The sequence below is a fragment of the Mixophyes fleayi genome, chromosome 12, assembly GCF_038048845.1.
Source record: "Mixophyes fleayi isolate aMixFle1 chromosome 12, aMixFle1.hap1, whole genome shotgun sequence".
Lineage (NCBI taxonomy): Eukaryota > Metazoa > Chordata > Amphibia > Anura > Limnodynastidae > Mixophyes > Mixophyes fleayi.
This window is the reverse complement of record NC_134413.1, coordinates 50,708,247-50,728,212: the sequence shown is the minus strand read 5'-3', so window position 1 is coordinate 50,728,212 and position 19,966 is coordinate 50,708,247. Positions and strand designations below refer to the sequence as shown.

Here is a 19,966-nt window from a genome sequence, read left to right as displayed (position 1 = left end):
ACCAAAGGGGTGATATATGGTTTAAAATGCCCACGTGACCAGACCTACGTGGGGATGACCAGCAGACCTTTGATGCAGCGGTTCTTGGAACATGCAGGTACCATAAGAAGCACACAATTAGACAAACAGCATTTCAAACAACTTGCCTCTTTGGCGCAACATTTTTTACAACATCATGGAGGTAACCCTGGAGAATTGAGAGCTTTTGGAATTAAAAGAATAAGAATGGGGATAGGAGGAGGAGACATTATGAAAGAACTCCTCCGCAAAGAAAGCAAATGGATATTTCTCCTAGATTCTCCGATACCACATGGTTTAAATGAGAATATTAGTTTTGCTAGCTTTTTGTAAATATCACTTACCTGGTGGATGGGGGCCAGGATGACCCTGGGGTGGTTCTGTGTCCCTCTTGATGTGTTACCACAGATGGAGTGGGTCTCTTCCCCTCGCTTTTTTTTAATGTACCACTATGAATAGATTGTAAATATATTATTAACAAGACTGCAACAATATACCCTCCGTACTTGAACAACCTATAAGATATACCAACTATTTAGGATTTTTTAATATCTTGAACATCATATAGTAAAATGAGTTGTAATTAGAGATATATTCTGATTATGTGGATTATAAGATTACATAGTAAAATATATATCAATTAATGGGGATTTTGGAATATCTTGAACATGGAATAAAATTAATATGAATTTGATCATGTGGACTATTTTTTTCAATTAGAGAATATAGAAGACTACGCATAGCTCAATAAGAACTCTCACACAGGACACTTAATTTCACTCCCCCCTTTTCCCACATTATATTTAGTATGTTTATTATTCACAACCTTCACATATTTTTATTATTTTTCACTATAATTTTCTACACTAAAATCTTTTTTGCCCGAATACTTATGAATAGGCATCTTATTAGTGAACTTTTATACCCTTTGATAATCATTGAAGTGAATTTCTTAATAATGAATGTAATAATGATTATAAATGAACTTAAATAAAATAATAATCACTGAATAGACACACAATAAATAAGTAATAAAATGAGGAATGGGATATATGATCACTGTAAAAATATTATATACACTTTATCACAGTAGATGATTATTAATAAATGCATTTTCTATGTAAGGATTTGTTTGTTCAAACACTTCTCACATTTTTTTAAATTGAATTTGATCACATAATTACTTTATCATAATGAGCACATTACTTATCTTAGTTTTTAATCTCACATATTCCTCCTCCGCTTTTCCTTATGGGGTGCCTTTTATTCATTTCATTTTTTGATGCTACATATACGATCCATCAGACAATAATGGCAATAACATGCTAATTAGTAATCAACATGATCTAACTGATATCTTAGCACCCTTCTTAAATAACAGTAACGATATGGAATTTATTTGTAACTATATATAGATATATTTGGAACTTAGGATCTGATTTTTGATTGGCAATTCCTTGGTATATCTTATTGTCACATAATTAGACTCCATTAAGTACATTAAATATTGTCATAACGGAAGTGTGATAAAGGCTATCTGCTGGTGTTGACTACTGAGCAGGGTGGCGTTGAGTCTAGCACAGCCTTTAGTATTCACCAGGGACCCCCGCAAGGAGGTATGTACTTGGCTGCAGAGGGTGCGCAGGTCGCGGTTCTCCAAGACATTCTCCAGCGAGCTAGGTGAACAGCAGCTAGTCAGACAGCCGAGGTCGAAACCAGGAGGTCGATGCAGTACTGAGTCAGGAGCCAAAGAGTAGTCGGGGGAGCCGAGTTGTACCAGGAGAGCAGAGTCGGTGCTAAATCAGAATCCAGAGAGTAGTCAGTAACAAGCCGAGTCAGCAGGATACTAGAAACAGAAGACTGGAACAAACGCTGGACATCACGGGGTAAATGTATCATACTCCGATTTTTTTCAACTCGCCGGAAATCCGCGACTTTGCATTGAAAATTTAAAGCGGCGATGGTTTGTAAAGGCAAACTTGCCTTTGCAAGCCATCGCCGCTTTAAATTTTACCTGCAAAGTCGCGGATTTCCGGCGAGTTGAAAAAAATCGGAGGATGATACATTTACCCCCAGGTGTGAGCCTAATACTCCGGCACCCTAATTGTGTCAGAGCCAGGTTTAAATAGAGGCAGGGCACTCCAGATTGGAGCGTGAGAAAGCCTGCTCTGGATAGGCAGATTTGTACAGGATTCGGACAGGAAGCGTCCCCGCCGCTAGGCAATGGTACAGCCTAGCGTATGCATGCAGACGGCCGGAAACACTGTGTCCTGTTGCTAAACAATGGAATGCTTGAGACCGGATGGAGTCGGGCATCCGTCCCCAGCAGCAACAGTAGCACTGGGGGGACAGCCCCTGACAAATATAGATAGAATACTATCAGTGATATAACTGTTATCTTCTCTAAGATTCAAAAGAAAGGATTTTCTATCGCACAGATTAAGGGTCCTATAAGTTTTCAGATTTCTCTTAAAACTTGAATAAGGGGTGCTACCAAAAACCTATGTATATAATATACACATTTTAAAAAGAAAGAGTTTAGAAGTTTTTTTCTTTTATTCCAAAAGTAGGTGCAATAAGTTCCCTATTTCTTTAATGACTACATAATTTATTCAACATCAGAAATAGAGAAAATAATAAAATCTAACTTTTATTAATTTGTATTAAATAACATGAAATTTAAAATTAGCTAAATATAATTGCCTCTGTTAGGGGGGAACTGAACCTTTTGTTATCCCACCAGGTTGCTAATAAGCTGAAGTGGCTCAATCAGCGCTTCTATGAAAAGGGCGACAAAGCCGATAGAATACTAGCCTCTAAACTTAGAGCCAAGATAGCTGCCTGGAACCTGGCTATCAGGGACTCTGACGGAGTTCTTCATTATGACCCTTAGCGAATAAAGGATGCCTTTCAATCCTACTATACTAAACTTTATAATCTGCCTCGGCGTTTTGACCCTTCGCTTTTCCAATAGAACTCGCAGTTGATTGACTCTTTTCTTTCTTCGGCTAAACTCCCAAAACTCTCTCCACAAACCAATGCTCTCCTAGGAGCCGAGATTACTAAGGACACGGTTGAGCAGGTGGTAAAGTCCCAGAAATCTGGTAAAGCTCCGGGGCCAGATGGATTCACTGCTGCCTACTATAAAAGGTTTGCTGGGCTCTTGGTCCCCCGTTTGCATACTCTCTTCAACTCAATCCTAGCTGGGGCCTCTTGGTCTAAGGTCACTTTGGAAGCTTGGATCTCTGTTATTCATAAAGAGGGTAAAGATGTTTATGACTGCGCTAGTTATCGCCCTATTTCCCTGCTTAATACAGATGTTAAATTGTACGCTAAAATTCTGGCTAATAGATTAAATTCGGTCCTTCCCTCCCTTGTGCATTGCGACCTGGTTGGTTTTGTCCCAGGCCGTCAAGCCAAGGATAACACCAGGAGAACCATTGATCTGATTCATATCTTTAATACCAGGAAGGCTCCGACTATCATTCTCTCACTTGACGCCAAAAAGGCTTTTGACAGGATCTCCTGGAGCTTTATGTCTGGAGCCTTGTCTGCGTTTGGAATCTCTGGTAACCTTACTGGGATTCAGTCCTTGTACTCTCTGCCCTCTGCCAGAGTTATGATCAATGATTCTCCATCTGACCTTATTAATATCTCCAACGGTACTCGCCAAGGCTGTCCCCTCTCCCCTCTCATCTTTGCCCTCGTTATAGAGCCCCTTGCTGCTTCCATTCGAGTTTGCCCTGATATTCGAGGTGTGCGGACGGGGGACCTGGAGAGTAAGCTCTCTCTCTTCGCGGACGATGTCCTGACCCTGCAGCAGCCGGAGAAGTCACTGCCTGCTCTCTTTAACATATTACACCATTACGGGCACCTCTCTGGTTACAAGATTAATATTGACAAATCAGAAGCCCTACTGCTTAATATCTCTAATAGGGAGGGTTTGGTACTCACCTCCTGCTTTAATTTTCGTTGGCAAAAAAAGAAAATCAGATATTTAGGTATTTTTATTACGATCTCCTACGACTCCCTGTACCGAGAGAACTATCCGGGCCTTTTTGCTAAAATCAAGGCAGAACTTTTCTCCTGGTGTTCATTGATTATCTCGTGGCTGGGCAGGATCATCTATGTCAAGATGAACCTTCTTCCTAAGCTACTTTATTATTTTCAGACCCTCCCTGTTAGAATCCCCCTCTCGGAACTCTCTTCTATCCAAAAGTGTCTTTCTAGATTTATATGGAACGGCTGGTCTCCCAGGGTCAAGCTGGCCCTCTTAAAGAGACCTACCAGATGTGGTGGGAGGGGCTTCCCGGATTTGAAGATTTATTACTGGGCAGCTCACTTTTGATATTGAATCAACCTATCTTAAAATTCCAATTTTTTCGTGTGTATGGGGTCTCTCAAAACAAGCTAGATCGCCCTTTATTTGTCACTTCCCCACCCTGTTATTCCCAGCTACGATCTGGGAGGCCTGCCATCCCCATCTCAATATCCCAATTTTGTCCCCTCCTGTTCTACCTCTTTGGGGTATTCCTGCCTTCCCTCCCGGGCTCTCTCCAGCTTTCCATAGACCCTGGGCCACCGCGGGTATTCGGTTTGTTGGAGATCTAAAGGTACCTTTATCTCTTGGGATTACCTGCGCTCCAAGTATCCAAACCTCCATCCTAAATTTTATGAGTAATTTCAGTTACGTCACTTTGTGGGTTCCTTCCCCCATTCCTGTTTCTCCATTTGAAACCCTATGTCTTTCTTCGCCTTTGCGTAGAGGCATGATTTCCTATATTTACACCCTAATTCTCAATGTACTTTTCTCTCCTGGAGGTAGACATGAGTGGGAGAGGGATCTGGATCCCCCGGAGGAGGATTATTGGGATATCATAAGGGATCAGGTTGCCACAAGCTCTATTTCCACCTTGGTCAAGGAGAACGCATATAAAATACTACACCCCTGACAAAATTACTAAAATGTTTCCCTCTTGTTCTCCACTATGTTGGCGGGGCTGTGGCCAGATGGGATCTTTTCTACATATTTGGTGGACCTGTCCTAAAATATCCTCCTTTTGGGACCGTGTTAGGGCCTCCTCTCCTCCCTCCTTCCGTGTCCCGTCCGGAAAGACCCATGGTCCTTTCTTCTTTGCTATCCTTTAGTTGATGATGATAGGCATTCCTTAAAATTGGCTTCCCATATCCTTTCCTCAGCGCAATGTCTAGTAGCTAAATCGTGGAAGCAACCGAAACCTCCTACTATGGCAGCCTTACGCTCCTACATTTGGTTTATTGCCCAGATGGAAAAGATCACATATCGCTTACACGACAAGGACGACAAATTCCATCAGATTTTGGCCCCATGGCTCTACTTGTAATCGCTCTACTCCTATACTAGCTTCTTTCTACTAAATAAACCCTCTGGGGTCCTTAATGGTGTATGATTCAAAGATGACCTGATGTTGGACGTTGTTTTTTTCTTTGGGTAGTTTTTCTCTCTGTATTTTAATTGTGACGACCAGTGCTTCCCCCCCCCCCCCCCCCCTCTCTTTCTCCACCCCATATTCTATTCTTAGAAAACGTTACTGGAACCTGAACACTTGGTATAACCAATGTTTCCTTGCTTGTCTGTTCTGTGACGATATGCTGTTGTTGTTTTTTTGGCAACCTACCGTTTGCTGATTCTTGTTTGATTGTTAATGCTATTTTCTAAAATAGTTAAAAAAAAATATAAAAAAATAATTAGCGAAATATAGAAGTGTTGGTGATTAGTGAATAAAATTACTGTGTGATAAAATCACTGGATGCACACTAATAAACTTCTAAATAGCCTTGTAGGACAAGAATTTGTTACAGCTAAAGTTCATATTTGACAATATATATCGCTAATTTTAAATACCATGTTTTTTAATGCAAATTAATTAAAGTTATATTTTATTATATTTTATTATTTTCTTTATTTCTGATGTTGAATAAATTATGTAGTCATTAAAGAAATAGGGAACTTATTGCACCTACTTTTGGAATAAAAGAAAAAAACTTCTAAACTCTTTCTTTTTAAAATGTGTATATCCTCTCTAAGATATAAGATGACAGTGTCATAAAATCCAATTTATAAAATCCAATTTGTTATGTATTACCTTTTTCCTGAAACAGAATGATAAGACTGCACAATATTATGATGTAGGACCGTGGGATTGGTCAGGATCCACGTCAATTAATTTGAGGCACATGGATTAGCCGCTCCCAGTATATAATCTACACCCTAACAGTAGGCGAGTAATTTCCATGACTAAGCTTACACGGCAAAACGTAGGTCGGGTCGGACGTGACGTATGACGTAACAGACCCAGAAGTGAGAAAGCTGGCAAGCGGCGAGCAGCCGCGTCTGCGATCATACAATATCTAACTAAATTAATACCATGACTTTATGAGACAGTGCTAGTATCTTGGGTCTATAGATGGATTAGGATTTTTCCATATACATGTTTTAATATTTCACTGTTATAATTATTATGACATTTTTGTGATATTATTTTTAAAGCATACCAATAAAAATTTTGTTTTTATTATAATTTCATTCCGATATCCTTTGAGTGCCCTTAAACACAAACCTGCTCTCTGTTGATTCCCAGAACAATTTAACATCTGGGCTGGTTTGAAGGATTTTTTTAAAAAATGTGTCACTTTGCCCATAACTCCATCCAATACGAGTATAAACCATGCAAAGGATGGTGGAGGATTACTTTCAAGAGGTAGTTGATATGGAGATGTCAGACAGTCCCTTTCCTTACTGGGAAGAAAAGCAGGCCATTTGGAAACCCATGTACAAACCTTGCTTTGCAATTCTTAAGCTGCCCACCCTCCAGGGTGTACTCTGAACGAGTGTTCAGCACAGCAGGAAACTTAGTCAGTGATCGCCATAGAAGGTTACTTCCCAAAAATGTGGAGAAAATGATGTTTATAAAAATGAACTACATCTTCCACGAGGAAGGCCTTCACCATCCAAGACATCCAAGCACTGACTGTTCTCTAATGGCGGATTGAAGTGGCGATGAATTAATAGTCTGTGATGATGACGTACACACTGATGAGGGTGAGGATGAAGCTGAAGATGATGACGATAACATCTTTTTAAAACTTTCTATGTAAGTGTAGGGTGCAATCTACCCCCAAAGAGGAAGGGGACTTGTGGCATTTCCTTATCACGTACCGTCTTGAAAGGCTGCTGTTTGGGCAATTTATCCTTAAGGGTAGGGTGTTAAAGACAGAGTGACCCCAAACTGTCTTTGTCCATTTCTCTTAATATTGTACAGTCTATAACGGCTGAATTTTTTTGTTTTTTAAACAAGTCGAGGGGGGCCTATAGAGACAGAAAGCAAACTGCCTTTTTCCATTTCTTTTCATATTTAACTATAAGTGTAGGGTGTAATATACATCCAAAGACGATGGCTGCATTGCCAATATGCATAGATGGAGAGGAAGACAATCTGTTTTGTGTGTAGAATAAATGAAGGCCTACCTACCAGGAATTAAACTGTTTTTTGGATGCTTTATTACCTCTACAATTAGATTGCTTATATATGAAACAGTTGGAGCACTAAATTAGGTTATTTTAGGCCCAAAAACATTGATTTTCCAAGAGAATAGCAAAACAAAACCAAAACACGCAATGGCGGTTTTGCAAAATCAAAACACGACGGTAATCCAGATCCAAAACAAATCCAAAACCAAAACACGGGGGTCAGTGACCATCTCTACTCATAAACCAACTACTTTAGGTTATTTATTTCACAAGATTGATCTATACTTATAGTTGGGAGAGCACTCCCTCAGATTATACTCATTATATATATCCAGTCAAACAATGTTGCCATATATTCCTATCTAAATCAGGACAGCACCAGCAGGCACTTGGCTGCAGCAAATGTGGAATGGTTCTTAAACTGGTGAAGGAGTCTGATGTCATCCTATCAGATAATTGGCTGGATGGACAGTTGGGATTGAGTGGTTTCAGTCTAATGGCAGCTGGAAATTATGATCTCAAGAATCACTTTATTCCACTTGATCTTTAGGTTCTTAACCATTCCAGGAATACACCATAGTTATCCCTTGGATATTCACACTAGGTTGCCACTTCCATCCCTGTTCCCTTCTTCCCAGGGCCATGATAAAGAGCTGAAAGTAGGCTATTGAGGTAATCCTCTTTACTCTGAACTGTCCAATGCGAGGATGGTACAGGGTTTTTCTGTCTATTGGAACAGACAAGCAGTAGCACTTACTGTTTTAATTGCATATTTTGTCCCAGGTCTCTCTGCACCCAAACCTTAAGGGTTTTTGCTTAAGGTCATGGATAGTATTCCCTTTAGTATGTAAGCTCCTACGAGCAGAGCCCTCTTCCCTTCTGTCTCAATTCCATTTCTTCTTCTCCGACGTCACTGTACTTGCTGTGCTTGGAGCTTTTAGAGTCTTGCTTCTACTTTTGTTGCTCTGTCTTAACCTGTACTGTTTTAGTCTACTGTTTCTTTTTGTATTCGTACGGCGCTGCAGAAACCTTATGGCGCCACATAAATAAAGATTAATAATGGATCGTGAGGTAATGATATTCAGAATAATGGATTTGCCAATCGTTCAAATGCCTATATCCATGGACTGCAGAATTCTGCATGACACTAGCTGCTTAAACCAACTTTTTGGCTTAAGTTCACAGCAGTCTTGACAGATGACTGGCTCTCGGCTCTATAATAGGGCAACTCCGTGCTGTTAATTCTTTCAGAAGTCTATCAAACTTCTGAACATGAGGTAAAGACTTTTCTTTAGTGGGTTTCTTCGTTATCTACCTTCGCACCATCTGATCTTGCACTGGGATCTCCATTTTGTCTTTTATGCCTGTGAAGAAAGCAGACTTTTGATGTTGCACTGTCAAAGTCCGGAAATTGTTTTTTACACTGTTAAAGTTCAGAAACAAGTGGTATGTCAAGTGAAAATGAACTAATAGCATGGAAGGGTGTTAATGTGATGTGGATTACATATACTACCATGCTAATGTAATTATTTTGACCTTTGTTCTTTGCCATGCCGTCTATTGTGCTTTCTCAAGACCCTTTGGAGCCATCCAAGTAGGAGGGATACCTTGCCCATGTCACGTGGGGGATGTAATGGTGGTTTGCTTAGTAAGGGCTCTATACCAATCCGAATGTCCACAGATTGGGGATGTCCGTTTCAATATTATCATGGCGTGGGGTTTAAAATAAGCCTGTCTTGAGAGAGAGAAGGTGTATTCGTTTTGGGGAAAGAATGAGACTGTTAAGAACTTACCTGATCCCCGTTCCGCTGCGCTGTCAGCGTGGTCTGACAGCGGTATCTGATCCGTGCAGCGCTTCTCCTGATGGCGCCGCCGCACTTTCCGGTTCTTCTTGCTGCCGATTATGTGACTTCTGGGCGGGGAATTCAAACTCCTATATCTTCTCTGCTCTGACACGCTGCCTGTGTCAGAGCAATGTGTTTCCTGTTCCTGGCTACAGTTCCTGTGTTCCTGACTCCTGTGAACCTGCTCCCTGTGTATCCCTCTATTCCTCCTACTCCTGTGTACCTACCTGGCTGTGACCTGACTATTCTTTGGCTTATCCCTGGCACCACGAACTGGACTATCTCCTGTGTACCGACCCGGCTGTGTTACCAACTATTTTCTGGATCTCCCTCTGGCACCGTATACCTGATACCTCCTGTGTACCGACTCGGCTGTGTTACCAACTATTCTCTGGATCTTCCTCTGGCACCGTATACCTGATTCCACCTGTGTACCGACTCGGCTGTGTTACCAACTATTCTCTGGATCTCCCTCTGGCACCGTATATCTGATATCACCTGTGTACAGACCCGGTCGTGTCTCTGGACCCATATCCTGCCACGCACCCATTGGCTCCGTGCATCTACCGGTTACTGTTCCAGACCTACAACGCCTGGAATTAACGGTTAGTGCCTGTACCTACACCGCTTTGTCTTATTGCTTGTCTGCCTGCCATCACTTAGAACTTTCTCCCTTCCGTCAGTAGGCTAATCTGGGGGCCGCGACCTGCGGTTCTTCGGCAGCAAAGTCCACACTACCTTGCGGTGGTTCTTGGTGAAGACCGGAAGGCTGTTAGACTCCGCGCCCTAGGTAAGCCTGTGCTAATACTGACTAAGACATCAAAATCGTAACAGAGACTATCGGAAATACTCTGATCTGAGTAATCTATCTCTTGGAATATACCTTGCTGGACTAGTGGGACTTTATATCACATTGGACATTAACACTTGTATTGGACTTGTTACCCTGCTATTGTTCCTGTTTTATTGCCATGTTCCAAAATAAAATATTGTTGGAGTATTTCTGTGTCTGTACTGAGGTGTTTGAAGAAGCCCTCTCTTTAAAATGCCTAACTCTGTTTGAACCTCCAGATGACTTGTCTTTCAAGGTGCTTTTATTCTACTATATGATCCACCTGCAGTGTCTTGGACCTGGCAGCGCTATGTTCCTCCTTTTATTCTCCTTCACAAAGACAATTTGGTTCTCTGAGTACTTTTATTCACTTCCATCCAAGGGTAGTCTGAGTTACATGTAAATCAAGATATTGTTCATGCTTCAGATGAGAAGGCAACCCTTTCCCTCCCATGGTAACAGGTCACTGAACGATGGTCATATTTTCTCTCTGGGCCTTGAACTATTGTGCTTCAGGTATACACTTCACGAAGACATTCCCACGGTCCTCCATAAACACTTCCATTGTGGTTTAAGTGCTCATTGTTTCATCTACTGAGGCAAACTCCAGCAAGAGGTGACACTGGTTTCTGAGTAATCATCCCTATCCTGCCATGACTGAATGCATTGAGATGTCCCCTGTATTAGTTTGTGCCACCCTTTGCTGAAAAAGAATGCAGGATTTTTACTTATCTGCACTCGTGCGGTTATGAGGAGTTTTATTGTTCCTCAACTGGTCTAGTTTTTGTCTTTTCTATTTATCTTTGCTATATGAAAGCTGAGCTCCCTGGCAGCAGCATGATACAATTAGGGATTGGATGGGACTTCCAGTTTTCAAAGCACCAAGCTTCCAGTGGGTGGAGCTAAACACCAGTGTTAGTCTGGTTTTGGAGAAAAGGATTTATTAAGTTAAAAATCCTATTATCTCCAGATAACCCGTCAACACACTTCTATGCTGTAATGAATGTTGTTAATGTTTTGACATCCAGTGTATTGATAATATTTCTGTTGAATGGGTGACGCAATATTAGTACCCTGCCAGGCTTACATCATTGAAGATGTTTCATCCAACCATCTTATCAATCCTGTCATTTGTTGAATGGTTGGTGAAGTCATGTGCCACGATTTGTGCTTGGGCATCTAGATTTCTGCCGTAGTGCATGGATTTGTAGACCAAGATGACAGCGTTTGTATGCGTGCAAAAATTTGCACCAGTTGAGTGTAGGAGCACTGCCTTCCTTGCTAAGTGGTAATCCAAATTTTGCCAGCTTCTTCAAAGAGGTTTTGTTTTGTGTATTGATTATTCAAATGAAAATCATGCTTTTTGCCCAATGTAATAAAAGCTTTAAATGCACAACAATGCCACATGTAATAAAGAAACCCCTATATTCCCTCACTTTCATGATAAATTTATGACATAAGTTAGTCTAAACTGGGCAGTATTTTAAACAAAAAATGAAAGTTTTATGTAATGAAAGTGGTGGTTCTGTAGTGGTAAAAGGGTAGACGTTATTGTGATGCACACTGTGCATTTGTGAACACGTCTTAATTTTGTTTCTGCCTGCTTTTCAAACTTCCCCTGAGATCAGAAAGTAGGAGAGCAACTTGAAGTCTGTCACGGTCGTCTGTACTTCTTGATCCGATTCGGGACCCTTGGGCCTAGCTGGAGCAGGACTGAAACAGAACCTAGCAGTCTGGATGATCTTCCTGCTCATGTTCTTGCTGAATGTAGAATATAGCAGGGGAATGAGCAGTCTGAAAATGCCGACAGGAACAGAGCACTTGGTAATGCCGACAGGAACAGAGCACTTGGTAATGCTGACTGGAACCTGGAGCCAAGAACTATCCTCTGGAGAGAAGTGTGTTGTTCTGGCAATGAACAGATCACAGCAGCAGGTTTAAGTAGGGTGTCCCAAACAACTATTGACTGTACAGTTCATGTAATCACAGCTACTGAATCTGGTTGGTCTGGAATGATCACCTGACTGCATCCAAGATGGCCGCGCCCATGCAACAGAGCAAACAGTATTTGTTTGTTTACAAACGGAGGTGTAGAAGATGGGAATGCTGCAAGACGAACAGAAGTTACCCAGGTAGCTGTAATATGACAACGGCGGATGAGGTAAGTGCGGCTAAGATCCCGATGTGTGACAAAGTCCATTTGGCAAGCCATCTTGATGCACTGGGGCAAAATCAAAGCTGTTGGCTTTTTGCGTTTCGTAAATAAGGTTCGGGGAATGCAGCCATTTTGCGGTTATCAATTGCCTAGGAAACTGTATCTCAGGCATACAGAATGTATTTATGTGATTATTATTAGCTCCTATTAATAATAGCAATAAGTTGATGGAGGCTGCATTCTCAAGAATATTCATCTCAGAAAATGGCTGCTTCCATTGTCTGTAGGAACTTAACACTGTGATTGTCACTGTCACTATTAGTGCCTTTGTCCTGATAAGCAATGTCCATCAACGTCATGCTGACCACAAACGTGTAAATGTTAAATTTCATGGTACTTATTGGTAGATTATTTTTAAATCGAATACATATCTGACCTAAAACTCTTTTGGGGCAGTAATGTATTTTTGAATATAGCCAACTGATTGGAAAATGGTTGCAAACTATAATGAGGCCCCTTTCATTTCTCTTACTGATTTTATTAAATTATCTGCTACATAAAATTAGTAGCCTTGCTTGATTATTTAAATAATTCCTCTTCCCTCCTGTCTCAATACTTACTACTTCTGCTCCAGCTCCAATGATACTGGTCTTGCTGGGAGCCTTTGGAGTCTTAGTAGTACTTGTTTATTGTTCTATGCTGTAAGGCAGGGTTGTCCAACCCGCGGCCCCCGGGCCACATGCGGCCCAGCACGCCTGTAAATGTGGCCCAGAAGGAGTTTTGGTTGTGGCAAGGGGGCAGCACTGTTAATGGAAAAAAAAAATCCTGCAAAAAAAAAAAGAAAAGAAGCTACTTACCTTTAGGTAACGTCAGCTGGCGCTCCGGCTCACTCCCTTGTCTCCTCCTCCGTGCGGTGCTCGCAGTGAATGTCGGGCGTGATGTCATCACGCCCAACATCCATTGCGGAGCGCAGCACAAAGGAGTCACCCGCACGAGAAGAACAATCAGCAGCACAGAATTGGAGAAAAGAAGAGAAGAGGACAGGAGAACAAGCTGATAAAAAGGTAAGTTAAGGGGGATTTTTTTTTTTATTATTTCAAGGGACACTGACCAGTGAATAAAAGTCACCTGGTCCTGGAGCATCATGGACCTTATATCCCTGCTACATACTTCTACTTGTAATACTAATGGGGCATTATATATTATTCTCTTTGGCTCATTATAAGTTGTTATCCCTTAACTAACATAGTGGTGTAATTAACAAAACAGGTGACAATTTGGGGTCACAGTGATGTATATGTCAGGTACCGCAGGCCTGGTCAGGGCACCCTGATATACAATGCCTGGCTTAAATGCACTTTATTGATATTGCATCGCAACAATACAAAAAGTGATTATAGTATAATAACTAGAGAGGATTTTTTGAACAGGGCGATTGAAAGGTAAGTATAGGGGGATTTGAAAAAAAAAAGTGATATATATATATATATATATATATCACTTTTTTTCTCATATATATATGTTAACTATGTTTTCTATGGTTTTTTGGATGATCAGCTATCGTTATTGTTAGTGTATCTTATGTGCGGCCCAAACCAACTTGTCGTCTTCCAATGTGGCCCAGGGAAGCTAAAAGGTTGGACACCCCTGCTGTAAGGTCTGTTGTTTGTAATATGTGAGGCTCTGCGGAAACCTTGTAGCACCTTTTAAAATAAAGAATAATAATAAATATGTAAAACTTTAAAGGGGTTGTTACGTATTTTCATAAACTCGAACATATTCCAGAGCAGTTTTTTTTAGTACATTATACAAACATGCATATGGAGACAGATTTGGTCTGCTTTGTTTTGAAACGCTCTAGGTCTTGACATTGCGTAATCAAAGTATATATTGTCATATACATATAGGTTTAGACACCTTCCTTCAAACAGAGCATTGTAGGCATGTTTAAGTTAACTTATCACGCAAGAAGTTTTCACTTGGCAGAAAAACAGCTAGGTAAAGCAGTTTTTCAACATTTCAGAGTGTTTTCCTGACAGATAAAATGCTACCTGAGAATTTGATATGATATGATATGATATGATATATGATATGATATGCAGAATGTTTTTCATAATCTATTTTGTGTGCGATTTTTTTTTTGTTTGCCTTTTTTCAGTTCAACTTTTTTACTGCAAGTCTTCAAGGCACTTGGCAACCCATATTGCTGTATGAGTTGTAGCCACGCTTTGATTGCATCCAGTGACTGTTCATGTAACTGAAGGTTTTCTTGATGCAGGAAGTAGAAGAGGATCGGCGAAATGCGGAGAAAAAAGGCATGGCAATCACATCTCTCAGGCCTAAGAAAGACAGTCTCACCATTACCATTACAAAAACTTCTAATGTAAGACCATTTCCCTTCTCTCTGTGTATAGTATGTGCAGAACAAAAACTGTAATGTGACAGAGACCCGATAAGTGCTTCTGTCTTTCACTTTGTAAACAAGCAAATCAAACAGTTTCTCTGGTTAATTATTTTATTTTTCAATCTGCAGTGTTCTACACCTTGGTATAAGCAGTGTTCATCAGACTGATATTAATATATTCCTCAATCCCTTTCCCCTGTAATGTTAAAAACATTTGGCGAAACAACCAGAAGTTTTCAACTTTTGTTATAAAATATAACATTACTCAGTCTTTTGGGTCATGGACTTCAGAATCAATTTCTAGGCAAATTTTCTTTTAAGCATATTTCACTTTCATATAGGTGAGTTTGGTAATTTTTTGAGGTCACTGGTTTGCATATCTGGTCACACCCATCCCCTATCGTGCAATGGTTGTGGATTCACAGATCCCTGAGAAGTATACAATGCTCAGGCAGAAAGGTCAGTCTGGTTATCATGTTTATGGGTGGTCCACACCTCCATGTTTATTTTTTTTTTCTTTTTGACAGTTTCTAAATATTGCAGTTATAGGTTAACTGTATTAGCGGAATGAAATCTATTAATCTTTAGTAGCAGAGAGGTTAAGTAAACTTTGCATATAGTTTGTGCGTTTTCCTATAAGCATTATTCAGCAGTGCTCCGTAAGTAGTCCTAACCATGTATGTTCCTCCTTTTGTATGGCAGAATGAGAGATCAGAGCACAAAATGTACTTATGTCCGGTTTTTCTGTTCATGATTATAATTATACTGCTATCTGATATGTCAATAATGATCCTGCCTATTGAAAGTGGGCCCTCCCAACCATTATTTGCCTTTCTACTTGGTTGCTTCATGCATTCACAAACCTTTCACCCATCTAATCACATGGAGAGTGTCACGACTTGCACTCTGCAGCTGCTGTCTGCAGTGACTATTGGATTTGTCATGCTTTCCACTTGTAGTACCACTGCCCACTAAAGGGGCCACTGTGCTACTTGATTATTCTCCTTGATCACTGGGAGTGGTTTCAGCTGCATGAGGCCTATTTATACCTGCCTGCTTCAAACAGTCTGGGCCAGATCATCAGGTCACTCCTGTGAACATTTCCATGTGCTTTGTTCCAGTCTGCATTATCAAGTTGTTTGTTCCAGTCTGTCTTCCTATTTCAGTATATCTGTGCCACAATCCGTGGTGGTTTGTTATGTGTTCTTAATAAAGCCACTTTAACCACTTACGCTCTCTCCGTGGTCATACCTGGTTAATCCTGACAGAGAGCTAAAAATACTTTTCATAACTGCCTTGGAAGTCATGTTGCATAAAGCTCTGGTCTGTTAATATGTTATTTTTTAGGAGATGTAAGCAAGATAATAGCCCTTTAGCCTACAATGAGTGACCAGGATAACCGTTTTAGACATTATGGGGCATATTCAATTAGCTTTTGGATTCGCGGTAACGCGCCGGAACAGCCGCGAAACGTAATACACGGTACCGCAATAACGTGGATTTTCGTTCGCAGCCCATAGGGTTGTGAACGAAAATCCGCGTTAATGCGGTACCGTAATACCCGCAAGAACGCGCACTTTTCGCGGCAACGCGCGTTACCGCGAATCAAAAAGCTAATTGAATATGCCCCTATGATTTCTTTGTATTGCAGGGGAAAAGAATTGTAAGTGAGAGTTTGAGAAAGTCTGTCTGTGAAGATGAGCAGAGGTTAGCTGTGCGAATGGTAAATAAAATGCAGCTGGCTGTTACAATGGATAGTAAAGTGGAGGTTGGGTGCCTCGCAATTTTAGCCTTTGCGTTTATTCAACATTTTTTATTAACTGTTGCTTATTTTAATATTAGAATATATGGCTCACATGATCATATTTTATCTATACTTGCCTACTTTCCCGGAATTTCCGGGAGGTTCCCGGGTTTCGGGGAATCCTCCCGGAAGAGTAGGCAAACCTCCCGTTTTCACCAGAATAGACGGCATTGAGTGCCAGGGGCAGGGCTTAATTGGGTCATTAAGCCCCACCCCCGATATTCAATGCCGTGGTTTTTGCCATTTTTAGAGGGGGCGGGGCTATGGTGACGCAACGACAATACCCAGCCTCCTCTTAGCCCCTGTCACATGACTACTCCCCCGGATCTCCTGTGGGAGAAATTTTAAAAGTCAGTGTGTATGGATTTTATCATAGACACATTAATCAACAATAAATCAACATAAACACATATAAACTAAGTAAAAAAGAAAATACAAATTACTAAGTGGATTTTACTTTGAGGGGAAAAACTCAAAATGTTTTTTTTTTTTTTTTTTTTTTTAATGTGCGGTCTTCGTTTCTCAGGAAAATGAGGTAACACCATGTCACATTCCACTTTAAAGAACTTAATACATTAAAATAAAAGCATAATTTTCCTTTTTGAAACATAAATGTCACAAATAAAATACTTTCTTCCATTCACCACTAAAATAAGATAATCTGTCACTTTGGAAAATATCCTCCAGGTATAAATTAAAAGATTTACTGTGATATAGTCATTAATAGTTGGGGGAGAGGACATAGGGTAGTTGATATTATCTATAGAACCTCTTTAAAGGACAATTATTTTCAGAATGTGTTCAATTTATTTTATTTTTTTTTAAAAATAAATAATATATTTTTTTTAATGTAAAGCCCTTGAATAATTAAACAACCATTCACATGGAAAGCCTACAATACACATAATTTTAGGGACAGAATAAGGTTTTGTTCTCCTTTAAGAATGTCCAGTATTTGAAATTTGGCTATAGCTGCAAACAATATTAGTGGCATTTTTTATTTATGTGGTGAAGTAAGTTTGTCTTTCCTTATTTTATATAGGGCAAGAGGCTTGTCGGTATAAAGACTGACAAAGACTCCTTTTCGGCAACAAGTAAAATGTCAAAGTTGTCTTTGGAAGAGGTGGATAATCTGTTTACCCTAGGCAGAGGGCGTCGTATGCAGATTGGAATTGAGATAGAGAAAGTGAGTATATTCTATGGTTGTATTGAATAGATCATTTACAGTTTACTTAATTTAGTATAGCCGTGATTCCTAGTAATGTAAATTACTTAATTTTGAAGTTTGACAATTATGTATAATTACCTAGGGTATTTCGGCAGGCAGATTTTGTGCTCCAAGATAATAGTAGTGCTCCCCAACCAGCGAATTTCATACCTTTTGATCGAACCTCTTGGCCGCAGTTTAAAGGGAATAGGGGCCGGGACCAACTGAGGCCATCCCCCCTCTTAAAAAAAAAAAAAAAAAGTCCAGGTCCGCCCCTAACTAGTGTTTGCCTCTGGTAATCTATTAGTCTCCTGATAAAACTGGAGTATCAAGCTTAGAGGATAACAATTCATATACTTTGGCTATACTTGTCACCCTTAAGGAATAAAGTTCACAAAACCCTTCATGCCATAGGAGTAGATACTGCACTGGAGGCAAATTGCATTTGTTACCTAGAGTGCATGATGTCTTAAAGGGTTATTTATTACCAAAGCAGAATTATGCAGTATAGCACATGCAGCACCAATTTGAAGTGCAAGCAAAGATGAAAATAAATTGTGCCCTATTTTCAGCAGGGCCTGATTAAGGGAATGGAGGCCCCTGGGCTAAGGGGGCCTCCATTTCCCAGTGGGAAGATGGAGGCCCCCTTGGTCTACAGTCTTGTCCAAAATAATCTTACCGAAATTAGTGTATGGAGACTTTGTGTTTTACTAAATTAGTGTTTCACAGAAAATATATAAATAATAAATATATATAGTGTAGTATTTAGAGTATAAATTGCAACATCTTATAATTATCCAAAACCCAATGTCTTTTATATCTGGAAGACTCAACCCTGATTCATATCTGTGAAAACCTCCATTTGGTATTGTGCACAAAATTGTCCTCCACAGCACACAGTGTATTTGTGCCTACTGTCATCTCATGAACTCACTTTCTGGAAGCAAATATAGAGTATCTTAAAATTAATCTTTTTTCACATTACTTTGGAATCCTCCACAGTTCTTCAAATTTATCACCAATGCTATAATTTCCAAATCAAAAAAGGGAAAGAAACTCATAGTGTATTACCCGCTTTATTGAGAAAACATTTGAGGAAAGCACACAAGTTAAAAGACAAAAAAAAATCTTTAACATGATCCCCTACTGGGATATGATCAGCATCCTACCAGATTCCAGATCACAAACAGCTTTAAGGAATGTCTCCGGTGGAAGACCTGGGTATTTGATGATCCTTATATGCAGACACTGTAGGTCGACCAGTACTCCTTACCTAAATGTTTTGGCTTCCTATAGTCTATTTCAAGGCGATGGGGAGTGTGAAAAACTTCCGTTTTTTATTTATGCAACAACTAACCAAAACTAATTAAAATTTCATCTCTACATGCTTATTAAGAAGTCAACTCCAATCTGTAATCCGCTTACTCTTAGCTGTGACTTCATGGTACAAACGGGAGTATTCAGTATTCAAAATTGCAACTCGACATAGTGTTGCGATGTGGCCACCTGGATAAACATCCAACCCTCATTCACCTGCATGGTCACATGATCCAACCACAATTTAGTAGAGGCAAGAACTGTGATACAAATACTGAAGACGATTTTTTTAAACTGACTTTTTGAAAAATCCCAGAAAAACCAAGGAGAGGTATAAGAGAAGGGGGGAGCAAGACATTGAGCAGAAAATCAATTGACTTCCAAACGTTTAGTGATTTCTAATTTTTTGAGAAGGTTAACTTTGCCAAAAAGGAGAAACATAGACTTAAAGATATAGTGAAAAATCAAGAGATATGGGTCATAATGGGAAGCCTATCTTCTCACCTCTATCTAGAAGAGACTAAGATTTAATTAAGAAAACTGCCAGCTAAGTTCTATTTATTTACATTGAAGTATGTGCAAAGCTTTTTTTGAATTATTAGAATATTAAAATGTGTTTTTACAATACTACACTGTGGCTGCCCAATACCTATTGTTTTTATTGAATAGTAGGAGTCCTATCAAGAAGTGGTGGAAATAGAAGATCTTTTGAATTTAAATAAGCGGATCTATACCTTTGTTTGTATGTAGGCATTTTTCTATAGTGTGATTGGTGGTGGGTTATACACTAAAATGTTGAAGATCATTTTTAGTTTGGAATGAACCACCATTGTAGAGCATTCTTCTGGTTTGGCTAATAAGTATATTGTGCTGTA

General features: G+C 39.9%; 1 protein-coding gene across 1 annotated transcript in view; it reads left to right on the top strand.

Moving 5' to 3' along the window:
- Positions 1 to 19,966, top strand: part of CCDC9B (coiled-coil domain containing 9B) — a 270,324-nt gene that overhangs the window by 96,395 nt on the left and 153,963 nt on the right. Inside the window, exons 5-7 of the mRNA XM_075191871.1 lie at positions 14,638 to 14,742; positions 16,415 to 16,486; positions 17,610 to 17,753. Coding sequence (XP_075047972.1) covers positions 14,638 to 14,742; positions 16,415 to 16,486; positions 17,610 to 17,753 — 321 coding nt within the window. The remainder of the gene's footprint in view (positions 1 to 14,637; positions 14,743 to 16,414; positions 16,487 to 17,609; positions 17,754 to 19,966) is intronic.